The 24,071-nt window shown below is 42.2% G+C and overlaps 1 protein-coding gene across 5 annotated transcripts in view; it reads left to right on the top strand.

Annotated features, from left to right (window-relative positions):
- The window catches only part of RERE (arginine-glutamic acid dipeptide repeats), a 191,711-nt gene that overhangs the window by 15,223 nt on the left and 152,417 nt on the right, over positions 1 to 24,071 (top strand). For all 5 annotated transcript variants that reach the window (XM_086764391.1, XM_086764388.1, XM_086764390.1 and 2 more), the window contains exon 2: positions 7,417 to 7,887. In XM_086764391.1, the coding sequence (XP_086620517.1) occupies positions 7,563 to 7,887 (325 nt within the window). In that variant the 5' untranslated portion in view covers positions 7,417 to 7,562. The remainder of the gene's footprint in view (positions 1 to 7,416; positions 7,888 to 24,071) is intronic.

Below are 24,071 nucleotides of genomic sequence, written 5' to 3'. Positions count from 1 at the left end.
ACCTGTCATCCTGCATAGCTCATCTGTCAAACAGCCCCTCGACCTGGATTTCGGAATGATGCCGTAATATCCCAAGGCGGAGCGGATCAGCGTGAAGGTGGAATGTGCAGTGGGAGAGTGCTGATAGGCAGCATTACACAGACTGTGGTTTAAAAACTGACAGCTTTGAGCGTAGTTGGTGTAAGGCATGGCTCAGAAATAGGAGATATCTTGTTGTTTTGTGTTTTTTTTTTTTTTTTCCTCAGGTCAAGCTGGGTAAATAGTAAGGAAAAAGAAAAGGTCACTGTCTGTCATGAGAAACACCTTGAACGGTCTGCCTTTATTCAAGTGATGATTACTTCTTAGCTGTGAGAGATGCTGATGGAGTCAGTGCCTGTTTGTTTCCTTCTCTGCACACCAGCTTTTGAACCATTTGGGGATGATTAGTAGAGAGCAGTTCAAAGTGAACAAACACGCTTTTAATTGCGTGCACTTAGAGGGCTTACAAGAGCTACGGACTGTAAATATGTAACCCATAATGCCCATTACTGGCCAGAGTGTTCCAGTGCTGTATTTGTGTTATAAACTCAAAATACCAGTGAAGGAGATAAGGAAGACAACTGATAAGAGGGATATCATTCATTGGAGAGAGACTTGTGAGAGCTTTTTAAAACACTTGGAGCAAACTTGCTTCCAGGAGGGTCACAGACAGGTCCCGTGAGCGCTCAGTAGTGGGCAGCGGGACCCCTTCAACCCCTGCTCAGCTGTAGAGCTGCTAAGGCACCAACTGGGTTGGCACAGTCCTCAGAGGAGAGTCGTAAGGTGCGTGAGAACAGAGGATGAAAATTAACTTTTTTTTTTACTGACCAGTGTGTTCTAGGAAGAAAGTTTGTGTGAGTGTGTATGTATGCGTGAGAACGTTGGAAGCCAGTTACTCTCTAAAGCTTGCAGAAAACTTAGTGAATGAATCCTAAAGCACTAAAAAGCTCATCATATTTACCAGACTTCATTCAGAGATCTCAAAGCTTTACAAATTCTCAAAGGCTTTTAAGGCATCTCAAAGTTCTGTGGCAGGTGCCGCTGCGTGGGTTTGTTAGGCAGATGTTAGCTATCAACATTTCCTTTTTCTTTCAGAAACATCAGTCAGGAAGAGTTGTTCTAGTTCAAGCCTGTGTAAGTTGGTTGTATTTTCTTTTCCTATTTGGCATTAGAATGTGACTGGAATTGACGTGGCTGTGTTCACATTTGTAGCCAGGTATTTCTTAACAATTTCTGAAGCCACTTCCAGATTGTTTTCTCAACCTATTAACTGACCCCTCTGAGCATCCTCAAAAAAACCAAACCACAAACAAAGAAATGTCACCGCAGCGTGTCGGAAGCATTTTTATTTGAAGTAACCTTTTCTGAGCCTCCATCCCTGCCAAGCTTTCACTCTTGTTTTTCAGGTGCAGGAGCAGCAATGTTAAACCAGTATCGCACTGAACACAGCACAGCAGGTAGTGCAGCGGTGGATCTCACTTTGCTTTGGCAGCTCTCGCTGTTGTGGAACAGTCTAGTGGGATGTGAGCTAAGTCTTGGGTTGTGTTGAAATACAAGGTCTAAGGGAGTAGAAGGCCTGGTACTAACTAGGAAGTTTGGATATTGACAGGCCTGCAGTTCCGTGGTTGCTACCAGATAGAGTAATTCCATGCTGCTGCCTTCAGGAGCTGGGTTCCTTTTCCTTTCCTTACTGCCAGCCGTGAGAAATCTGTGTTTAACTCTGTGTGTGGCAGTTGATTGGAAAATACCGTAGGTAAACTCAGCAGGGTCTGGATTACGGCAGTTGAGGCGAGTACCTTCAGTAAAATCTCACTCCATACTGTGTGAAATACTGTTCAAGTGTAATGATGTAAAGCTCTTGCTGTACTTTCTTTTTTTCCCTTCCTCTGCTGGCTTCTCATTGAATTTGGCTTCGCTTTGCAACCTGTGGATGTGTCTTGTCACGAGGCGAGTGGCTCTGGCTCTCCGTTTGAGATGATGAATGGATTGTGGGGATGCGACGTACTCTGAGGGGTGTCCTCCGTGAACTCTTAAAGTATTTTGTCACTCTGAATATCTGCAACTCGCATTTTCAACAGCAAATGGAAGACGTGGAAGGAATGTGGGAGAAACCTGGTAACAGATCTTAGTCTTTTCTGAAACCTATAGGTGAAACTTCTCTGTGCCTCGCCAGGGAGGTGAACCCGTGCAGTTCATGAGCTGTATCATGGAAGGTGGGATCTTTTCGAGTGTAGAATCACAGAATGGTTAGAGTTGGAAGGGACCTTCAAAGGTCATCCAGTGCAATCCCCCTGCCAGGAGCAGGGACATCTCCAACCAGATCAGGTTGCTCAGAGCCCCGTCCAACCTGGCCTGGAATGTTTCCAGGGATGGGGCATCCACCGCCTCTCTGGGCAACCCGGGCCATTGCTCTATAACTCGCATTGTAAAAATTTTTTTCCTAATATCCAATCTAAATCTACCTCCCTCTATTTTAAAACCATTGCCCCTCGTCCTTGTGTAAGCTGTACAGAAGCTACTCTTGTGCATGGTTGAGCTATAGTGCTAGTGCTGCATTTTGATACTTGCAGTTTAGCACTTGGTTCTGTCTGTTGCAGCTGAGATTTCCTTTTCCTAGTGTTGTCTTACTAGGTTTATTTTACACAAACGCTCTTAAAGGTTTCCTTAAAGCAGTTCTTAAACCTTGTGAGTATGTGGGGGAATCTTCATGGGCTGTTTCCTTCCTTACTTCCTTTTTTTTTTTTTCTTTAAATTTAATCCTTTGCACTAAAAAACAGATTAAAATTGTTCTTTAACATCAAAATAAGAAAAGCTCTGTGGAAGGAACTCTACTTCCAGAGCAGTTGCAGCGCGTACTTCCTTTAATCTGGCATTTGCTGAAAACAGGGCCTTTTTATCTTGTGATGAGAGACTAGAAGCTTACAGAAGAATGGTCCTGTTGTGTTTATTAAAGACTGGTAACACGTGACCAAACAAATCCTGTTAAAAGATTTATCTGTCTGGCTTAAATAAGAAAAAGGAGCTTTTCTCCGTATTTTTAGTTACCCTGCATACTTAGTTTCCTTCCCGTTTCAGTCTTATAGCGTTTCTATAGGACTTGCTTTCACATTATCTCTAAAACTTGACTTTTTAATGCTAGTTAAGAGGTTTAAGTACTTAATGTGCAAGGAGGTATGTATGCCTCTTGCTCTGATAATGATTTCCGAGGGTATAGATGAAATAACTGTAGAGCTGTGTGCAACGGGTGACTGCAGTTTGGCCACCTTAATAGTGCCCAGATGGGACTGCAACTCATTTCTGGTGGGAGAAGCAGCATCCTGCTTTCCTGACTTGGCTGGGAGGATGTGAAGGTCTTTGTGTCTGACCAAAGGATGAGACATTAATCTAAACTAGGCTTAAAATGCTGGGGAAAAACCTCAACCAGGTGGATGAGGGGTAATGATCAGTTGAAAGTAATGAATGAACTTCTGCACTTTTTTTTTGAGAGTCAGATCTCACACCTGGCTACTTTGGGTTTGGCTAGAGAAGGACTAGTAATAAGTTGCATATCTTGTGTCTGAAGAGTCGCCGAGACCTGTGTATGTTACTTTCTGGAGCGATGCTGCTCTCAAGTTGCCTGTCAAATAGAAGAAAGATAGGAAAGAGCATTTCAGGAATGCAGGGACTGTAACTCCAGTACTTTTCTCTCCACCTTCACTTGCACTGAAGTGTTCCTCTTGAACTTTGGTGGGCGGAGGAGTCGCCCTTAAAACTTGTCTGAAGCTGTTGCAATTTTAACTGTTCTGAGAAACTGTTGTGAAGTGTTCAACACTTTTTCTTTATAAAAATACAATGTTAGCAAGCTTTTAACGTGCTTGGGATATCATAGGAAGCAGCAGAATGCTGTAGGGACAATGTTCTGACTTGGTGATGCACCTGCTTTCAGATTTCTCTTCACTCGAGGCACTTACTGGCAACTCTCCTTCATCATGTCTGGCCCAGGCTCTTAAATTAAGATTCCTGTCTCCTACCAGAATCCTAGTTTCCTCTGTTTCTCCATCTCTGGAGACCTGAAAACTTCAACAGGAATAAGAGCATTTGAATATGATTTGAAGACATAGGTATCTGCGTTTTCTGCTAGAAAGCAGAGAACAGAAGACTTAAGCAGCTCTGCAAAGACATTTTGGGTTGATTTGGCTTCTAAACAGTTGAAGATGGCAAGGACCGAAAACATCTGATGGCGTACCGGGTGGAGGAAAGGAAGTGAAGTGGGATATAATAAACACGCTTGGATAAATGGACATATCGTGATGCTCTAGTTAAAAAATAACAACAAATAATCTTAGGGTGTGTTTGCAGTGAAGCTAACATTTTTCCTCAGGTTTTTCAACTTGGCATTGAACAACTAATGGATGGGGCTGTTGTTCCACTCCTTGTGTCCCAGTCTCAGCCCTTGTAAAGTGGATGTTCCCCTTTTAGCTTAAATGAGATTAATGTGTAAAAAATTCCCTACGGAAGCAGCAGTACACCAGCATCCAAGGCAGTTAACGCTCTTCCACCTCTGTTGCTGTCACCTGAATTTATTTTCCGGAGTATGATGACAGAAGCGGCTGATTTGGTGGCTGGTTGGTGTAGTGAGAATGAGGAGCTGCCAATGAGTAAAATTGCTGGAAACCTAAGAAACAGAGCCTACCAAAATCCACTTCAGATTTTCAGTGTACTTGCTTCTGCTGTCCCAATGCAGATATAAACATCTGCGTGGTTACTGTGTTTGCCAGTATACACGATGTATTATCCCAGTTTACTTCAGAGAACAAAAACGAAACCTCGTGATACTTTTGTGATTTTTGTGATGGTGTTCGTTTTATGGGTTCCGTATTCTACATAATTACCTGTAGAATAATACAAGTGCTTAACCCACTACAGCATCTAACTGATGAATTATGTTGAGTCAGGAGATATGTTTACGCAGTATTTACATTCTGGTTAAGAGTGATTATGCAACAGTGGAGCTTGTGAGGACGGAGTTGGTAGGATTCTCCTGTTTCAGTGTGGTTGGTGGGTGAGGTGAAATGCTTAAGTTTGGATGATGCAGTGTTTCAGTTGTGAGATACTTTCTACTTCTAGGGTTGAAGAGAGCCTTGCAGATGTTGGATGTGTGCTTCTGTTTATAAATCATGATTTGGTTTTGGTTTCTGGTGTTAGTAAATAAAAAGTGGAGGGGTAGCAAGGGGAAAAGTTACATTTTGCCTCTACAGTGAAATACATCTTGGAATCTTTAAAACATGTTTGGATCATTGCTTAAATAATCAATATTATTTATCAAATACTCCTGAATAGATTATTTACTCTGTAAAGTGAATTTTGTATCAACAATGATAGAAAAGGCTGTGAAGCTTGCTACTGGGGAATTTCCTAGCCTCTAGAAATTTAAGACATTTCTTATTGAGTCCCTGTAGACCACTGCTGTCACTGTTATCTGCAGCTTCTCTGGCAACGGACAGGTTCATTGTAGTCTTCTCTCCTGGAGTTTCGTTGGATTCCCCTTGTGTGTTATCAGAATGATGGCAGCTGCTATAAGAAGGAAAGAAAATAGAATCATTTCCCACCTGGGTGATCGGTTCATTCAGGAATATGCCTGAGAGATTCAAGCCACGGCCTGAATTGTATCAGCAAAAGCCGTTTGTCTCTCTGGCTGTTTCCATTGCTGGAAGTAGGAGTCAACAGGGACAGAATATTGTAGTCTGTGATTCCTGTAGGAGTGAAGACGTTTCAAATACACCGGATTACTGTCTTTTCAAAAAATCAAAGTAGTCTTTCTTCTTCTCTAATGTGGTTTCAGATGGTTAATGCAGGGACATTCAGTCTTCTTAGGGCCCTGACGTTCATGCTGTAGCATTTTACGGAGTGGACTAATTTCAACTTGCACTGTCTTCCTGAAAACTTGTGAATAGAGTCTGGGTAAATTCAGCTTTGTCCTGAAATGGTGAACTAGAGAAAAAAGGTAATTTACCCTTGCATGTTGGATGCACCCTTCTTGAAATATCCTTCTGTTGTTAATATTTACAGAAAAAACTGGTATGTTATGGCTCCTGTTCAGCTGGAGCTGTAGCTGCTGCAGAGCACTGTTTAGAGGACTGCAAATGCTTCAGTCAGTGCAGATTTGGTAGAGCCTTTCCAGAGAAGGTACCAAAAATTCCAATGTATGTGCTGCTGACTGTTGCTCAAAGATGTGTTGTGCAGCCTGTCAGTCTAGATCATTTTGATTTGACCAACAGAAAGGACGTTTTAAAGGAAATCTCATTTTTGAGTCAGAAGAATAAAGGATATAACTGCGTAGGGCTGAGTTCTTTACCTCTCGTTTGGCTGAGGCTCAGTAGCAGTGTCTCACGGGGAATTCATCCAGAGCCCGGCTGCGGGGAGCTGGTGAGCGGCAGAGTGGTGCTTAGCTGCCCGCGGGGAGTAAACCACCGCAGCAGGCAACTGCTCGGTGCTCTTGGTTGTGGTTTGAGGATGCTGGCCTGTAGGTCCAAGCTTGCAAGTACTCTTGTAACAGCCGGTCCAGTTCTAGAAACCTAAACTTGTATTGAAGGGAAAAGTAATGCAGTTGATTAAATGATCAGGGAAGTGAAAACATAAGATTCTCTCTTCCCTTCCTATTCCCCAGCAGGAAACTGAATACGTGAAGGTGATGAGTTATAAAATCCATCTCTGTGTTCTGTTACTGGTGGAGCAAGTGTGAAAGGCTGTGTTTTTGATATATGGAGAAACAGGTTTTGTTAGTGCCTTTGTAACTCCTGTGGTTTGGTCTGGTTTCAATTAATTTATTCCTGTAATCTATGGCTTACAGGTTAGCTCTATTTTTGGAAAAGCAGGGTAGGGAGAAGACTTCTACCAGACTGCCCCGGAGGTGGCAGATGGCATTCTTTACTCCGGACCAGCTTTGTAGGGTTCCATTGCTACTGGTGTTGAGATGTAAGACAACGCAGCCATTTGTTAAACTTTATTTGCTCTGAGGCAAAAAAGAAAGTTGTAGACTATTCCTTTCTTGCACTTGTCCCTTCCTAAGTGTTGGATTTTTTTCACTCACATGCTTCCTATTCAGCTTCAGGTATAAAATGATATCTATTCTCAGGACCACCTCCCATTTGAGAAGTCATTATATTTCTGTAGTGAACAAAATAAATTTTCTTAATAAAGTTACGAGAACTTTTGAAGATGGAGATAGCTTCAAACGTTTTACAGACACTTCATAGGTTATAATTTCTAGGAATGCTTGTATTTTGCTTGTGTTTCCCATACTGAATTGCTTTAGGATGTGGGGTTTTCTTTGGTTTTAATTTTTATTTTCAGAAATTGAAAGAATCTTGAATATTAACATGGGCTTTTCCCCTCTCTCTCCCCCCTCACCCCTTCAAGAACCTTTTTAAAACGCTGGGGTTGTTGGAGTGGTTGAATTTTTCCTGGATTTGAGTAAGAAATTCAGAAGACTGAAGCCCAGGCTCACTGTCTACCTTTCACGGAGGCCCAGCCGTGAGAGGACAGAAGAAGGCACGTGGCGAATCATGACAGCGGACAAGGAAAAAGACAAAGACAAAGAGAAGGACAGGGATAGAGACCGGGATAAGGAGCGAGACAAGAGAGACAAGGTGAGGGAGAGTGAGAACTCGCGTCCTCGACGGAGCTGTACGTTGGAAGGAGGTGCCAAGAATTATGCAGAAAGCGACCATAGTGAAGATGAGGACAATGACAACAACAGTGCCACCACAGAGGAGTCCACAAAGAAAAGCAAAAAGAAACCACCCAAGAAGAAGTCCCGGTATGAGAGAACAGAGAGTGGAGAAATAACGTCCTTTATCACAGAGGATGATGTTGTATACAGGCCTGGAGGTAAGAAATTCTTATGCTGCTTTCAAAAGTAGTTGTGCACCAGAGCTACCAGTTAGTTGGCTGCAGGAGACAGCACAATGTGTTGTCTTTTAATTTAAATTATGGTTGTCCTACGGGCAGGCTGCCGCAGTTCCAGTGGAAACAAATACAGGTATGCATTTAATGGTTTTTGACTATATCTAATAATACCTGATTTCTGGAATGAACTGAGCTCCGCTTTGAAAAAAGAGCCACCCTTTCTTCTTTCTAGGACATTAATTATCTGTGTGTCGTGTAGAGTCTCTGTCCCTGGGAGTTGTGAAATTAAATTGGATAAAGCAGTTAGCACTTTGCTCCAGCTTTGAAAGAGAGCTAGAGATTTGACTAGGTGGCAGATAGAGATATCGTCCAACCTTTCTGACAGGTTATTCTGTGAACCTGTTATTTCTTTGTAGACCTCCTCTCCTGTCTTCTGTTTGTGAAATATAAGTCGGGTGATGTAAGATCTCGTACCTATGATGCCATTGATTTCACCCCCCCCCCGTTAACAGCTAGCTAATGCCTATGCGCAGCAGTTGAGCCGTTTGTCAAAACGGTGCCAGTATCAGCAAGTATCTGGGAGGTTTTGGGGACAGAAGCTTGCAGTGTGCCCTGGTTGTCTTGATTACTGCCAAATGCACATAAGATTTTTAGGGTCTCTGTAGCTGCTGCCAGCTGAGTTTTTCCTCAAACTGAAATTGTAGTTGAAAATTAGATTACTCAGCTAGCTATGTTCCCCATTTTTGAGTAAAAAATGTGTTGATGTACATAGCATGTAAGAAGTGTTGATGTTAGCTGTTTGTTCCACCACAAGGACTAGTTACGTTTGGCTCTGCGGTTCAAAGCACTGGCTTAAGGGCTCTGGTAGTTTTACGTGACTCCTCTGTAAAATGGTCAGTGTGCTGTAATAACACTGATGGAGCGAAATACAGGCGGCTTCAAACCGTGGAAATGAATGAGGTAAAATCTCGTCTGATTTTTCCGTGAGGTGCTGTGTATCTCAACTACTGAAATCTCGTTGAGTACAGATGTAAATGTTTTAAATGCTCTGGCCAGTTCATAGAATCACAGAATGGTTTGGGTTGGCAGGAACCTTTCAAGGACCATCCAGCCCGTTCCTTACTTGTGTGAAGGTTGTAGAGTTTGCTTTCACTTAGGTCTACCAATGTTTGTCAGATTGGTTATCTGTTGAAATGTGTCGAATATCATTTCTAACTGTTCAAAAGCTGTGTTTTGCTCTTTGAGCTTGTAGCTGAGTAGTATTTGTTGCTTGAGCAGCAGCTATAGAAGCCTGCGAAAGTGCCAGCTTTGGTGGCAATGTTATTTTCAGTGTCAGAAGATGAAAAATAATTTAAATCTATTAAGAACAGCTGTTGTGTGGGCCTAGTAGTACAGTGCGACGTGCTGGCTGTATTGCAAAAAGACTTTGCTTAGAGTTAAGATGGAAAAATCAACTTGTGATCTCAATTTTATCCTGTGGTAGGATGGGGAGGTATTAGTGCTGTTTGTCCGGTGGGAGCTGTGCTTGGAGTCCCTCTGATGTAGCAGTGCTTGGGTAGAGGGGTCTTGGCAGAACAGCAGCAGTGGGTTCTGTAGTTACACAGGGTTTGCACCTCTGCTAGATCACGGACAAAGGAGGGGAGAGAGCCTGGAAATGCTGGTGGTGTGAGGAGAGCTTGGATTGTTTGTGCTGTGCTGACCATGCTTCGTTTTCTCCTTGCCCATCTTTCTGCATCCTATGAAGAGAAGGGGGTGGAGGAAGTGATTGTGTCTGGTCTGGAGGAGGTTAGCTAGTGAGAGAACAAGGAAAGCCATAGAACTTGTGGTAATTGAGGTATTTGGTACCTGTCTTGGAACTTTAAAATCTGCTCATTAAATTTTACATTTTGTTAGGGGTTATTAGCATAAGAGATGTACCCTAGTGTTGGAACTTTTCTGTTCAGTTTGCTCTTTGTGCTTTCTAAACTTGCTTCTGTCTCTTGAAAGCTGCAGAGAGCAATGAGAGCATGCGGTTAGCTCGGTGCTGGAGTGACGTGAGCCTAGCTGAAACCTTAATTGACTCATTCTTTTTATCCTAATTTTTACATTTTATTTAGAAGGTAATTTAACAGGAGTGAGATCTTGAATACCCATTCCAGTGTGTAATATATAGTAAAGCAGTTTCAACATGTATTGCAGAAGATTTCAGCTTGTGTCTGATGGCGCGGTTACAAACAGGGGGATGTGTGTGTAGCTCAGGGTACAAACTATATAAATTTTAAGAGGGATTAAGAGTTTAAATTGCGACTTGCGCAGCAGGCATTAGAAAGATGAAAGTTAAAGGTGTGTGCAGAACAGATAGCTGTCTACAGCTTACATCTTTTAGGCTTTAAGGAAAAGAAATCCTTTCCGTTGGTTTGATTATTTCTCTTAGATACTCTTATCTGATATGGGTGAGTGTTAAGGGTCTGCATTTTCTTACTGTGAAGTCCTTGGTGAAAATCTGATTCTGTCTACCCCACTGCTGTACAGTACTTAATCCAACACTTAATATTACCTTTTCCTGGGCTAAGCTCAGCAGCTGTATTGGAGTAACAGCAAGTAAATTGTAAATAAATAGATAATAAAGACCCTTGGAATATTTTCAAATGGAAGGTTACACTGTATTGCTACTATATGAATACTGTTCTTATTAATTTGCATAGATATAATGAATGCATAGCTTTAAACCATGTGTTAAAATTTATTGAGTAGAGCTTAGACAACGTTGTGCAATTAATCTTCTCTACCTTGGAAATCATGCGGGCCTGTGCTAAAAGCTTGTTGGCCTCCTTCCCCATCTGTCCTCTTGGTTTCCAGAACCTCCCTCCCATTTCCTTCCAAGTCTCATCTGTGTGTGTTTTTTTTTTTTTTTCTCTCCTTCTGTATTTTCTTGTAGTTCTTACCTTGCTTTCGTCAAAATTATTGTAATGGTAACAAATTATTTTTTGTTGTACAGTGTGTATCCCGATTTGTCTATAGGCTCTCCTAGCACAAGGCAATGGTAGTATAGGAGCTGCATCAAAACTGAGATTTCCCCCCCTCCCCCCACCCCCTTCTTAAAATCATAGAATCATAGAATAGTTTCGGTTGAAAGGCACCTTCAAATGTCACCCAATCCAACCCCCCTGCCAGGAGCAGGGACATCTCCAACCAGATCAGGTTGCTCAGAGCCCCAGCCAACCTGGCCTGGAATGTTTCCAGGGAGGGGCATCCACCGCTCTTCCATTCAGTTAGATTATTTACTGCTGAATTTCCTTCCATTTCTAGTGCAGACAGATTCCCTTTCATCTTACTGGCTTTGCCGAAACACAGCGTGGTTTGAAGGGCTGGATTTCCCCCCCAGTTTGTATCCACGTGCGGTACGGTTAACACACGGCTGCTAACGGGGTGTGCTCTGAAACTGGTGCTCCTGTTTGGTAGTGTGGTGTTTTTGCAGTTCTGCTTTTTTGATTGTCGGACTGTAAGTGAATTTGGATACTTTGCTGTGCAAACCAGAGTTTGTAACGGCGTCTGTGGTTTGCGTTGGACGGTTGGTCTCCATGTACAATTTTCTGGATAGAGGAACGCACTGAAGGGCTGTCGGTCGAATAGCTGTCAGTGTGCTGTGCTGGACTGCAGTCACCAAGGCGCTGGTAGAACCACTCTCCAGGTTTTTTCCAAGTGCAAGGCTACTCCAAACACTGTTGGGTAATATAACTGCTTTTGATTAGGCCCTGCTTTTGATATGGTTAAGAGAATGGCTTGCCGAGCTGGAAGAGGGAGCTGCGTGATGGAAAACAAAGCGCTGTCAGTAACTTGAAATTTCTGGCCAACATAATGAAAGATGAAAAAGGTAGTGATGATACTGTTCCACAGAACTTTTTTTTCCGCTCTGTGTTCTGGAGGGCAACAATATGCTTGGGGTCTTACAAGGACCTGATGCGTGGAGGTGTTTTTGTTGTGTATCTTCTGCTCGTCCTTAAACATGGAGATTTTCTTTTCAGTATCTCAGTAAATTGCTCTTGCGAAGTCAATGGGTTAAGATTCCAGGGAAAGTACATGGCAGAAATAACTGCATCAAAATAATAGCTGCTTAGGTGGATGCTGTTATTGCCCTTTTCCTTTTTATTCTCTGAACTCTTGCATACCTTCCTTGCTGGAGGAAGCTCTGTGGTCCCTGCTCAAGTCAGGAAGGGGTAATACTGTATGAAAGCCACGGAACTTAATTCTGAGGATATTGTCACTGCTGAGCAGACTGCTGTAATGTCATCATGATGGCACCTTGAATGCTGGACTGGAAAAAATTTGTTGGATGGAAGTCTAAGTTGATGTGGAACACAGATGACTTGATATGTCACCTGCAGATGAGGACAATGTTGTTTGCTCTGCCTGCGTAGAAACATTTAAAAGGATCTGCAGGAATTAAAAGGATTTATGAGGATCTGTTTCTACAGTGACATCAGTAGCTGTATAAACAGCACATCAGCAAGGGGAGTCCACACAAGGTGGAATGCTTCTGCAGGTTGAGGAGTGCATGATAGGACTTGATCTTCTAGCACGTAGCTGGGAATAGCTGATGTGAGAGCCCCTTTGTTCTAGGTCTGTTAAGATCTGTGTGAAGGTGGGAGAAGAGGTACAGTGTGTTAGACAGGGAAAGTGGGGTTTATTGTGCAAGGAAAGAGGCAGAATGAGCTTTATGTGGATCCTGGAACGCTGGGCCTAGTATACAAAAAAAAATAGGAATGTGTCTCTGCCTCTTTGAGATGTTTCAGGCAATCACTTTGAGACAGCTGTTGGACCTCTTGGTTTAGTTGCCTTTTTTAAGATATGGGAAATCAGTGTCACTAGGAAGAAAATGAGGTATTGCTACTGGAAAATTTAACTTTAGTTGAGTACTGTCATTTCTGAATTTATAGGTTGATAGACCTTTTAAAGTTTTGTTGGATTTCTGCTCCTGAATGCAGTTTAGGAGGCACCGTAACCCCGTGAGCCATTACCTGGACAGGCGTCAGAGAAGGAAGGAGACTGGATTTGTGGGTCAGATGCACTGTTATGAAATACTGCTGCTTACTTGTCACCAAATGGATCGACGTGAGGTCTTGCACACTTCTCACTTCCGTGCATTCTGTGATGACAGTGCACGTGGCCGTTTTTCAAAGGGAGCGTTTCAAGCTATGAAATAATTTGGAGTCTGCAGTGGCTCAGACTTGAAGCCTGCAGATGTTGGGTTATTGCCCTATCACGGTGAGAAAATAACAAAAGATGGTGGGGCATCTTTTTGTCTCAAAATCCACTGCCAATTTAGCAAGCGTTAGGACTTCTGAATTTCTAAGCCTTAGTTTTTGCTGGTGTAATTAATTGTTAAATGTTCCCTTTATTGTGAGTGTGCTGGGATGTTTGGCATTGTTGTAACTGAGGAAGCTGCTGAAATGGTTGGTTTGGTCTAGAAACCTCAATTGGCTTTATTTTTAAAAATATATATAAACAAAACCTAAAGGTAAGTGCTTCCTCCTGTTCACTTTAAGCGGTATACTGGTATTTGGCTTGAATGGCGAAAGGGAAATATAGGAATCTGGCTCATGCTCTGACGGGGATTGGCTTGTACTTGACTTTGACCCATGTGTGTGTTGTTCTCCTAGACGCTGCCTTCTGACAGCTTTACCAGCTGAGAAAGGTGGCCATGCCAGAATTAAATATAAGAATACATATAATAGGAGCATGGGTTTTTTTTCTATAAACCTTGAAGTCCTGGCAAGTGTTTTTCAGGCTGCCCAAAAGCTGGTGGGCAAGAAGTTCCCAATTCTTTTTTGGGAAGTTTTAAAATCTGAATTTTATACTTGGGCAGAAGGAAGCAGTGCAACAAAATTGTATTTTCAGCTGTACATTTTAATTTTAGGACGCCTTTGGACAGTATTTTCTGTCCAGATTGCATGGGTTGACTAGGCTTGTCGTGGAGATGGGTATTTTTGGATGTGTGGTTGTCTCTTCCCTGAAAAGCTTCATCGTTGAAATGAGCACTCGATATTTCCCTATGCATTTGAAAGTCTGTTACCACCGTGATACTAGATGATGGAAATAATTGGATAGCTAGTGACAAATTTTCAGCTGCTGTAAATAACCTGAGGAGCTGTGCTGCTTAATGTGTTTGAGAGTTCCCTTATTTTTTCTCACTTAAACTGCTGTTTCCAACCGTGTGAATAGTGGTGAGGAAGACACAGAACAATTTTAGAAGAAGAGATTATCTGTTTCAGTGGAAACAAATGCATTCTTGACCCATTCCTCCTTTAGTAACTAAAAGAAGAAGGAAAAAAAAAACCCACAACAGAAAAGACCTGCGTTAGTAGGTGAGTCTTAAAACATGTCAGGAGGGTTAACAAAATGCATAACAGCATTTAAAAATGCAGAAAAGCGTCACAGAAGGACTTTCTTTTAAGTTGATTGAAGTCTGTAGAGAACTATTTCCACGTGCAACTGAAAATTGAGTTGTTCTGAACTATTGTCTATAACAGCAATTGTAATTAGTTTTTATTCTCAGCATTTGAGATTTTACGAAAAGTGTGGTTTTTAAAGATCAGGTGGGTAGGTGAGTAACATTAAGTGTAGAAAATAAGGTTACATGACAGCATACGTTGGCTCCGTAACTGCACGTAACTGATTTTCTGTGTATGTGTTGTTAGCTTCAGCAGGAATTGGAAGCCAAACTGGAGGAGGAAAAAAAAAGATGATATATCTACTGAATTTGTGTTTACTCTAAAATGTGGCAGACATTGCTCTGTCTGTGGGCAGCTGGTGGTGCCTGACAGATGGAGTCTTAAGTGCAGCTCAGGGCTGATCTAGCAAATGGATTCCTCTGGCTCTGTTTGGCTTCTGTGTGTAAATCATGGAGGTGAGCATCCCAAGGGGTGGGAGGGGAGGCTGGGTGTCTGGGACTGGGGACGTTGCTTAGCCGATGGTGGTCTAACCGGTACCTTTTAGTGTTTTCATAACTTGAATTGTGGAAGTAGAAAGTTTTAAGTAAGACTTTCTCTAAAGGTTTTTGTTAATACTTGATCTGGGACTCATCCCTCTGTGCTCCATCCTAGCAAAACATGGGTCACTAACCAAAGGAGGTGTGCTACCAGCAGCTGCTACAATGAAGTATTAAACAAACTAAACAAACTTTAATATCTTCCCTGAGAAGCTCGTCATGCAGAATAAAATACCTTGTGAAGCTATGGTGTGTGGGAGCTGTCACAGGATGACTGTGAAACTTTACACGAACACCTTATTGCCGTAATTTTGTGTGGGTGTCACTACAACAGCTGCAGTTGAAATCTCGTGGTTTAACTGCCATAGGTAACACACTATTAGGGAATTAATTTTGCAGAGGGTTAATGTAGAAAGATTGTAACCTAAGCAAAAAGAAATACTTAATAGGGAATGCAGCATGCCATTATGAAATTAGGCAAATGGAAATTTGGAAATAAAAACAGTGAGTGGGAAGCAGCTGTGGAAAAATTGGACTAAGGGGAAGGAATTATTTGAAATAGTAGTTTTCAAGGAGTGAAAGTGGAATTTGTGGCTTCAGTAATTGCTCATGGCCTGCCCGCAATTTACTTCAGTTCAATTAGTTTGAACTTCCAGTGTATGAATTCATCAGCCCTTTTTCTTGCTTTTACTGTGTGGAAGTTGCCACATCTCTCATGGACCATTAGCTAAAGGAGGGTTTGGTCAATGACAACGGCAGCGCCTGTGTGAGCAGTTGATGGAGCTCTCATTTCAGCTTCTGTACTGGGAATGATGGTGCTGGTTCCTGTGTAGCACAGCTGTTTATGCCAGAAGATTGCTTTAACTTCTGTCTGGAGATTTTCCTGGTGAATTGAGGGAGGGAGTGAAATTTAATCTGTCAGAATTTTGATCCTGGGACTAACCTTTGCTGCTTCATTTTGGAATACAGGTTTTGTGGAAATACCTTGTAGAAGTATTCATGGAGGGATGGAGGAGAAAGTTCATCGCTGAGGGAGATATTTCTGTGCGGGTTTGACACTTAGTGCCTCGTGTAAGCAGGCGAAGTGAAGACAGCGTGTGAGACTGCTTTTCTTTTTATTGTTTCCAAGAGGAATAGAAAATTGAAGAGGTTAAATACAACTTAAGAATTGATTAAAATAAATTCTCCTTTAAGAGTTATCTCCATTTTCATGTTACTGCTTGATTGGCCACACTACTAGGGTATGTAACTGGATATCTTCTAACTGATCACTGAATTATTTTTTTTTCTGTAATATCATTAATTTTGGGCAACCTATTTGGTTTTTCTTTTGTCCTAAAGAGAGAGTTTTGTATAAACAATACCTGGTAGCAGAGCATGCATTGCTCTAAAGAAGCATCCTGAGTAAATTGGGCTGTGAATGGAAATATTTTTGCTTCGTCTCAATGTTGGCTGGAAGAATGGATCTATCTAGTAGTCTTGTTTTCTTCAAAGTCCAAAGTATTTTATGGATGCTTTTACCAAAAGCAGTAAAGATATTTAAAGCAAAAAAGGATCAGAAGCCCTGCTGTAGAAGGAGTTGCTAGATGTACGTGAAAACCCGTATAGATGTAAGACTTTTTGTATTGTTTGTTTAGGAAAGAAATGTACCTAAATGTAGGCATCTCTTTATTTTTCTTTGACTTGAACACTTATGCTTGTATCTTTACTGTGGTGATTGTTCTCTTCTTAATAGTGAGGAAAGCATTTATTTTCTTCATAAAAGGAGTGTTTATTATTGTGATGGTTTAGCCCAAATCACCACACAGCTTCTCGCTCACTCTCCCCCTCCCCAGGGGGATGGGGGAGAGAATTGGGAAGGAAGGAGAACTCGTGGGTTGAGATGAAGACAATTTACTAAAATAAAAGGGAAAACTACAATAATAACAGAATATAAGGATATTAAAAATATACAAAGTGAACAATATGTGTTTTCTCACCACCCGATGTCCCAATGACCGATACAGCCCGTCCCGAGCAGCGATCACGGAAACAAACCCGAGCAGCAAGCAAAGGAGCAAAAAGGGAGCCAGCAAGGTAGGGGGAACGATGCCAGCAAAAACAAGCAGGAAGGATGGATGCCAGGAAGGCAGATACCCACCCTCGCCTGCCCCCACTTATATACTGAGCATGACGTTTATGGCATGGAATACTCTCTTTGGCCAGTTTGGATCAATTATGCTGTCTGTCTTTCTCCCAGCTTCCTGCATCTGCAAATTAGCGAGACTTGGAAAGCAGGACGGTGTCCTTGGTCTCATTCACAACAACTGGTATCATCAGGGTGTTTATGAACATTCTTCACACACAAAATCCAAAACATACCAGCTACTGAGAGGAAAAATTAACTCCATCCCTGCCAAAACCAGGACAATTATTTAAACAGCAGACTAGCACACTAGCGTGATCATTGTGCTTTAAAATGAAGGGAAAAAGGTACCATCCCAGTGTTGAAGCAAGGTAAATACACTTCTGCTGTAAGATCAGCTTTACAGATGCTGCGCTGATTTGTTCCATACAAAAGACATGTCAGAGCTATTTCCAAGTTCAAACAATAGGAAAATATGTTTTCAGAAAATACATATTGATTTTTTAAAATACAGATAATTTTTCAGTGCTGCTAGGTGTTTGCAGGTAGGTGAACACCCCATCAGCTCACTCGATGGGGGTGTCTGCATTTGCATCACAGCAGGCTGCGAGGCAGCAGACTGCGGTGTTTGAAATAGAGTATTCTGTGAAAATCGCCCTCACCCGAGTGACAGGGTTAGTTTTCCCCTTCGGAACATGTGGCTCTGTTTAGAGCTGCGCTGACAAATTATAAAATGGGTAACTCTCTATCCATTTGTCTAATTGGGATGATGAAGTGATGGGCCAATTACTAGGGAAATGGTAACGGCTGTAAATTTTTCTAGTTGAGGGCTCCTCAAGCAAAGCCCACCCGTGTTTTGATGAGGCATTGTAGTGTGGTGCACTTCAATTATCAAAAGAGTAGCTAAGGGGAGAAGTTAGGCAACCATTTGGTGTTTGTGGTGGGCTTGGGAATAGAAGGATTTTCCCTTCCAAGTCCTCTTGGTGCGCTTGTTTTGCTTGCGAGAGCATGGAGTTATAATTATGCACGGTCCAGTAGAACTTTTTAAACTCAAAGCCGTGCGAAGATGCCGGTTTTCACATTAAGTACAGCAAGGGCTGTCTGTTTGCTCTTGGCTTCTTCTGATGTCACCATTGACTCCTAACCAAAACTTGGAAATACAAGTGAATGGAAAGCATCTGAGAAGAAAGATTCTGTACCTCAAGGGATACAGAATCGTGATCCCTTAGTCTCTTCAGGTTTTTGTGTGTATTTCCCAGTTGTATGCTCCATTCAAAGACATGGAGATTGTTCAGTTGATTTCGTGTAGATCTTGACAACTTCTTCTGTTGGTTCTTTTTAAGGTTTATTATTAATGCTTACATTTCAGGCCTCTGAGAACAATGGCTACGGGCGATTTCTTTGTGTGCTGTAATTGCACATTAAGGAAGTTTTAATAGGGAAAAAGGTTGAGGGTATCTTAAAAACAGCGAGGTCGTGTAGCAATGTGGTTCATTTGTGTTGCTGCTCATCTTGTGTCTTCCACAGTACTTGAGAAATGAGGGCCGTGGAGAGCTATTGAAACACATCCAGCTCAGGTTTGAGAGGCCAGTGGGTACGCAGGCATTTGTAGAATATCGGTGAGAAGCGCTGGGGGCAAATGTTGCACCTCTAGCAAAAGTTTGCCGTGACCTTATAAAAGATCAGAAAAGATCGTTTTTAATGCAGTACAACTATCTTTTGCTAAAGAAGCAGCTCTTATGGCTGGTTATTTAATTAATTTTTTAGTGGCCCTCACTTTTATTCCCACTCCTCCTCCCTTTTCATGTATTTAATTGAAAAAGAAAACCAATTCTGAAGTAGGAGGATACCCCAGCATGAGCGAGCGGCTGAGCATCCGCAATGTCTTTGCTTTCAGTGTGGCATTTTGTGGTAACAACACTTTCTGTAAGGAAAAGTTTGGTTTGTATCAAAATTGTTAACGAAGTATGTTGTGAGTGCATCTTTAAGAAGAACTGTGTAGTGTTATGGACATGCATGAGAAGTGCAGAAAAATAATTGGTGTGGGAAATGACGTAGCTGGGTGCCTGAACTGCAGAGCAGTTGCTTTTATAACATTGGGAACTGCAGACTACAATTAGCTGTCATTAATTTTGCTGAATAGAAATATGTTCCATTTATTGTACAATCAGGAGCCAGGCTTGAATGAGTTTAAATAGATGAAATCTAAATTATCCTGACAGTCCATTAAACAGCAGCAAAAGCCCTTAAAGAAAATGGATTCGCTATGATACCAGTTTATAATAAAATCACTTGCCAAGTAAGAGCTATAGCCCAGGCACTGGGAATACTCCTGTGAGTTTCAAATGAACAGAGTAAATTGGTTGAACCATTTATTGCAGAACAGGGCTCCAGCACGTTGTTTTCTGACAAGGAGCCGGCAGTGTTGCTTGAAATGTCCTCAGCAGGAAGCGACAGTGGAAGATCAGATGGGTGATGGGGTTGTTGTCGGTCGTATGGGGTGAGGAGAGGCAACTGCGTAGCTCCCTACCTGTCGGGGTAATGTTTTTCTAGTTAAAACCATGCGTTTGTCATTCCAAACGCATTCCTGCCTGCGTTTCTACGTTTGTTACGAAGCCATTGTGCGGAATGTCTTGCTGTAGTCAGAGCTCTGTTTCCATTACTGACCTTTGTTGTCAAGGGTTTGGTGATTTTCCTGCGTTGGGAATATGGGCCAATTCACATTTCAATATTTAAAATTCATTGGATGTTACAAATATTCTTCTGATCCTTTGAAAGTACCACTTGGTTATTAATGAACTGTAACTGCTAATATTGTGCTCCTAATCGTGTTTAACTGGTTGAGTGGTGGTGGTGAAGGATTGTGGTGTTTAACGTGACCCAAGTTGTTGAAATGAAGAGCCCTGCTGTTTGGGGTTCCCACCAGTTTTGGCTTGGGCAGAGGTATTTCTGGAGAGCGATTCAGAATTACCTAATTGTGCTGCTTCTCGGCTTGGCAGAGGGCACTGGGACAACTACGCCTTTTAATTTGAGACACCAAAATGGAGAACGTAGATATCCTCCAATTCTGGGATGTAAATATCCTTTAATTATTTGCACGTCCCATAGCTTGCTTTCAGTTTCTGTACAGTTTCTCAGATCCATCGTAGAAATGTCTGCTGTGGTGCAACTCAATCTGTAGACTTGAGTGCTCTCTTGGTATAGAATTAGAAGTGGTGGGTGTGGAACAGGAGTGGACGCGTGTGCTGGAGGGGTGAGTGTGCCGGAACCGTGGTTTTTAGCACGCTGGTTGAGTGGTTGAACGTAGAGCATGGGTTACAACAGATTGTATGAGCGTAGTGGTTCCTCTGGGCGGTTGTGACAGTCTAAGAGTTGATGCATGAACTGTTCAAACTGGGTGTCCCATGAGCTCTCTCAAGTTGTACCTAAAATGTTAAGAGTGGTTTCTTACACATCTGGTATAATCGTTTTTCTGAACCGCTACCTCTGACGTAGAATATCTGAAGGAAAGGAAAACAAGGGAAAGAATAGGTAATCCAACTGGGATGTCAAAACTGTGCAGTGTGAGCTTGGGAGTGTTGAAATGATGGCGGGGGGTTGTAGACAATTCCATAACGATGGCTTTCAAGGAGTAGCTTTTCTGTGGAAAGAGCCTAAGGCTTTGTTTCTTGGATGATGCAAGCATGGACTCATTAGGTAAAATGTAAAAGGATTCTAATTGTGAGCATGGTTACTACATGAACTACGGCGTTTAAGCTGATAAGGGTTCACGTGCTCAGAGAAGTGAGCTGGCTGGATTTTTTTTTTTTCCCAAAAGATCTTTAAGTCCATGTGTTGGAACTCTAATTTTAAAAGCAGCTTTTAGTGTGGGAATATGAATGTAACCCTTCAGAAGTAGGGCACATCTGGTGACTATCGCAAGCCCAAGGGCATAATGACTCTGTACCATGTGTCGTGGAAATACTTCGTCTCCAGCGGGATGTTTTACACGGAATGGGGAAGTAAGCAAATGCATTCGTTGTTGGAGACGGGCAGGGAATCCCGCTGGCTGTGCAGGGAACTGAAGATTTCTGTGCTCTGTTTTGCTGTTGTAGTAGCGAAGGTTATAAAAAGCCTTTTTCTTCCCCTCCCCCCCTTCTCTGTGTTGGGGAGTTGGCTGATTTGTCAGAGCAAACTCTGTGGTGTAACAGATCAGATGGTTAACTTGTCTGAGGTGGCCCTTGCAAGCTGACACGTGGATGTTATCGGGCTGTGGAGAAAGCCGGAGTGAGAATTTATAGCACGCCCGTTTCCTGTGCGGTTACTTGCTTCGTGCTCGCTCTTAGTTACTAATAAATGCAGGATGATGAGAGGATAACGATTTTTCATTAAAAGCCATGAACTTACACTTCGGTAAGTGTGAAAGGATGTTCAGAGCAACAGTTTATGCTTGCTATATTTCATCCTGGAGCTTACTTTACAGTAATTTCTGTGTTGTTTTGCTGTTTTTTCACTGAGTCAACGTAGATAATGGGGCATCTCCTTTCATTTTCTGTAGTGGTAGCATTCTGTCCATCCACATCGCTGAGGTCCGTTTTCAAGGGAGCTTTGCCGGTGATGGAGCAGCCAGCACAGAATGTAGTTGTTGATGTAACTGTAGTAGGGACTGGAGAAGAAAAAATGTCTGGGAAGGGAAGGAGATTTGAAGAATCTGGAGGTGGACAGAACCATAGGCTAAGAAAAATACTTTGAGGTTATCACTACCTTGCAAGTTTAGGAAAGGGAGCAGGGAGAAGGTAAGTGAAAGAATAACTGTGATGCGGTGTGCGTAGTGGGGTTAACTGGTGTGTGTTTGAGCCGAGGCCTCTTGTGAGACTGGATTTCAGTCACCTGGGCTTTGGAGAGAGACTGTCATGGAACAGCGAAGGGCAAGCACCGAATGTGGAGCTGGTGTTGTGGTGTTGGTGAGTATTTGTTGGCCCTCTGAATTGGGTTTTGTTTTGTAGTGAACTTACCTTGTCAGGATTTCTGTGTGAACACGCGTTGCCCTCAAGCTGCCAGGTGTCGGTACCTGCAGCCTAGTTAGTTCCCTGTCTGACGCAGTGCACTCGGGGCGAGCCGGTGACTCAACTGGGATGAGCAGACGTGAAGTGGGATGGCTTAACTACAATTATGGGCCACTCAGATCATAGCTGTGTAGGGAGATGAGTAACACTTAGAGTATTGGATAGTATTTTGTTGAAAATCAGGGAGCTAAAAATTGCGTCCCACCGTAGAGCAACTTCAGTGGACAAGACACTGAGCCATTCAGCTGATGACGTGGTTAAATTAGGAAACTTATAGTCAGTTTGATTTTTTTTTTTTGTTGGGCTTTTTGAATGGGAAGGATTTAGTATTAAGGTTAGCAGAAGTGAGTATTAATATTGCAGGAGCAAATTGCAGGTATCTGAAGGGAGAGCGCAGATGGGTTCATTGTGTTTTAGGCTGACAAACAGCTTCAGGCTTGCGTTTAGCATGAGGAGAGTACATGTCACTCGGTTTCTATAAACCTGCTGATCATTAAAGGAACTCAGAAGCAAGCAAGCTTGTCTGTGTGAGGAGCATCTTTATTTTGTGACTTGAAATTTTGAGCTGTTTCTTTATGACAAATGGAGCATCTTTTGTAGTCGTCACAGAGTGGCAATAGGTGCTTGGACACAAAGCAGCCTGAGCAGTAGGCGTAAGAATTAACTGAAATTGTCAAAGTCTACGCTCAAGTTCTCTGCAGCCATATAGAACTAAAAATGTTCTGAGAGTATATGATCGGTGGGGAAAAAAGGGTGCAATAGCACATTCCAGTGTGCTAAGGGTAAGGAGGGGCTGTTCTGTATTTTTCATGGGCATAAATCTTATCTGTGCAGATTTTGTTGCATTAGAAAAACTGTATACAGTTTTTCTTTGCTTGGGTCCACATTTGAAGCTGTTCTTCAAAATAATGTACTTGTATTTTGGATTTCTGGTAAATAAAATTAATTGCTCTTTATGGTGAGTTTTGAGTGTGAACGCATCCGGAAATGTTGTCCTTCTGGCATTTTTTCCAGTTTCCAGCATTCAGGACAGTGCTTTGCACCTGGATTAATTTGTTTTGCTATCTGTATGGTCTGTGTTGCTTGGGAGACATCTTAACTGGATGTCATCTTTGTTTTATGTCTTGGCAGGTGGCCAGCAGTGCCTTGCTTAAATGCAGTATATACTGAGTCAACGTGTTTGCTTTATCCGTAGGAGATGCCCAATTCTCTCTTTTGTGTCAGCCATTTAGAGGGATACTTAGCTGTTTACTGTGTGCTGTCTGATAGCGCGCTGAAAATGAGACTTGCAAAACTGAGATATTAAGGAAAAAAATCTTGGAAGTTGTGGTGTTTGCTATATCTGAGATCTTGTAGCTTTTTATAGACGCTTTCCAGTGAATCCTGAAAAATTCCCTGCAGATGCGTGATGGAACATCGTGTGAATGGGTGATTCACCTGGGATACGGAGCAGCTGGTTTGAGTGAGTAGAGGGCAGTCTAAATGGAGTGATGAGCCAAGGAAGTCTGGGATAAAAAAAGTGATGCCACAATACCTCAATATGGTTAAATTGCTGTAGCTTCTGAAGAAACTGGGTTGCTTCATACGATGTCAGTGCAAGGAGGCGAAGAGGATGCAGTTGGTACAAAGGAGTTTGGAGGCGTAACTGCCCTGATGTAACAGCTTCTGTGGGGTTTTCAGGATTTTGGGTGAAAAGTGCTGTATAAGTGTGCGTTACAAGTCAAATACACTACTGTTCTGGTGTGGATGGTGGATGACACATACGATATTTCAAGCTTTTAAAATGTAGATGTGCATGCTGTTGAGCCAGCTGCTGCTATCCTAGCTGGGAAATACACAGTCTGAAATTGGTCATTTGGAAGAGGCAGGTCGTACTTGAAATAAATGGGTGTAATTCTTGATTCTACAGAGATGCTGGAGGTTGTTATATAGAACTGTTTATCATTATTTTTCTTAATAAAAAAGAAAAAAACTCCAAGACTTCAGTGCATTTTAAATCTGTGACTCCTCGTACAAGGCATTTGATTTG

Source organism: Chlamydotis macqueenii, chromosome 21 (assembly GCF_036417535.1).
Source record: "Chlamydotis macqueenii isolate bChlMac1 chromosome 21, bChlMac1.mat, whole genome shotgun sequence".
NCBI classification, from domain to species: Eukaryota; Metazoa; Chordata; class Aves; order Otidiformes; family Otididae; genus Chlamydotis; species Chlamydotis macqueenii.
Note: the sequence above shows the minus strand (reverse complement) of the source record. Positions and strands in the feature narration are given on the sequence as shown.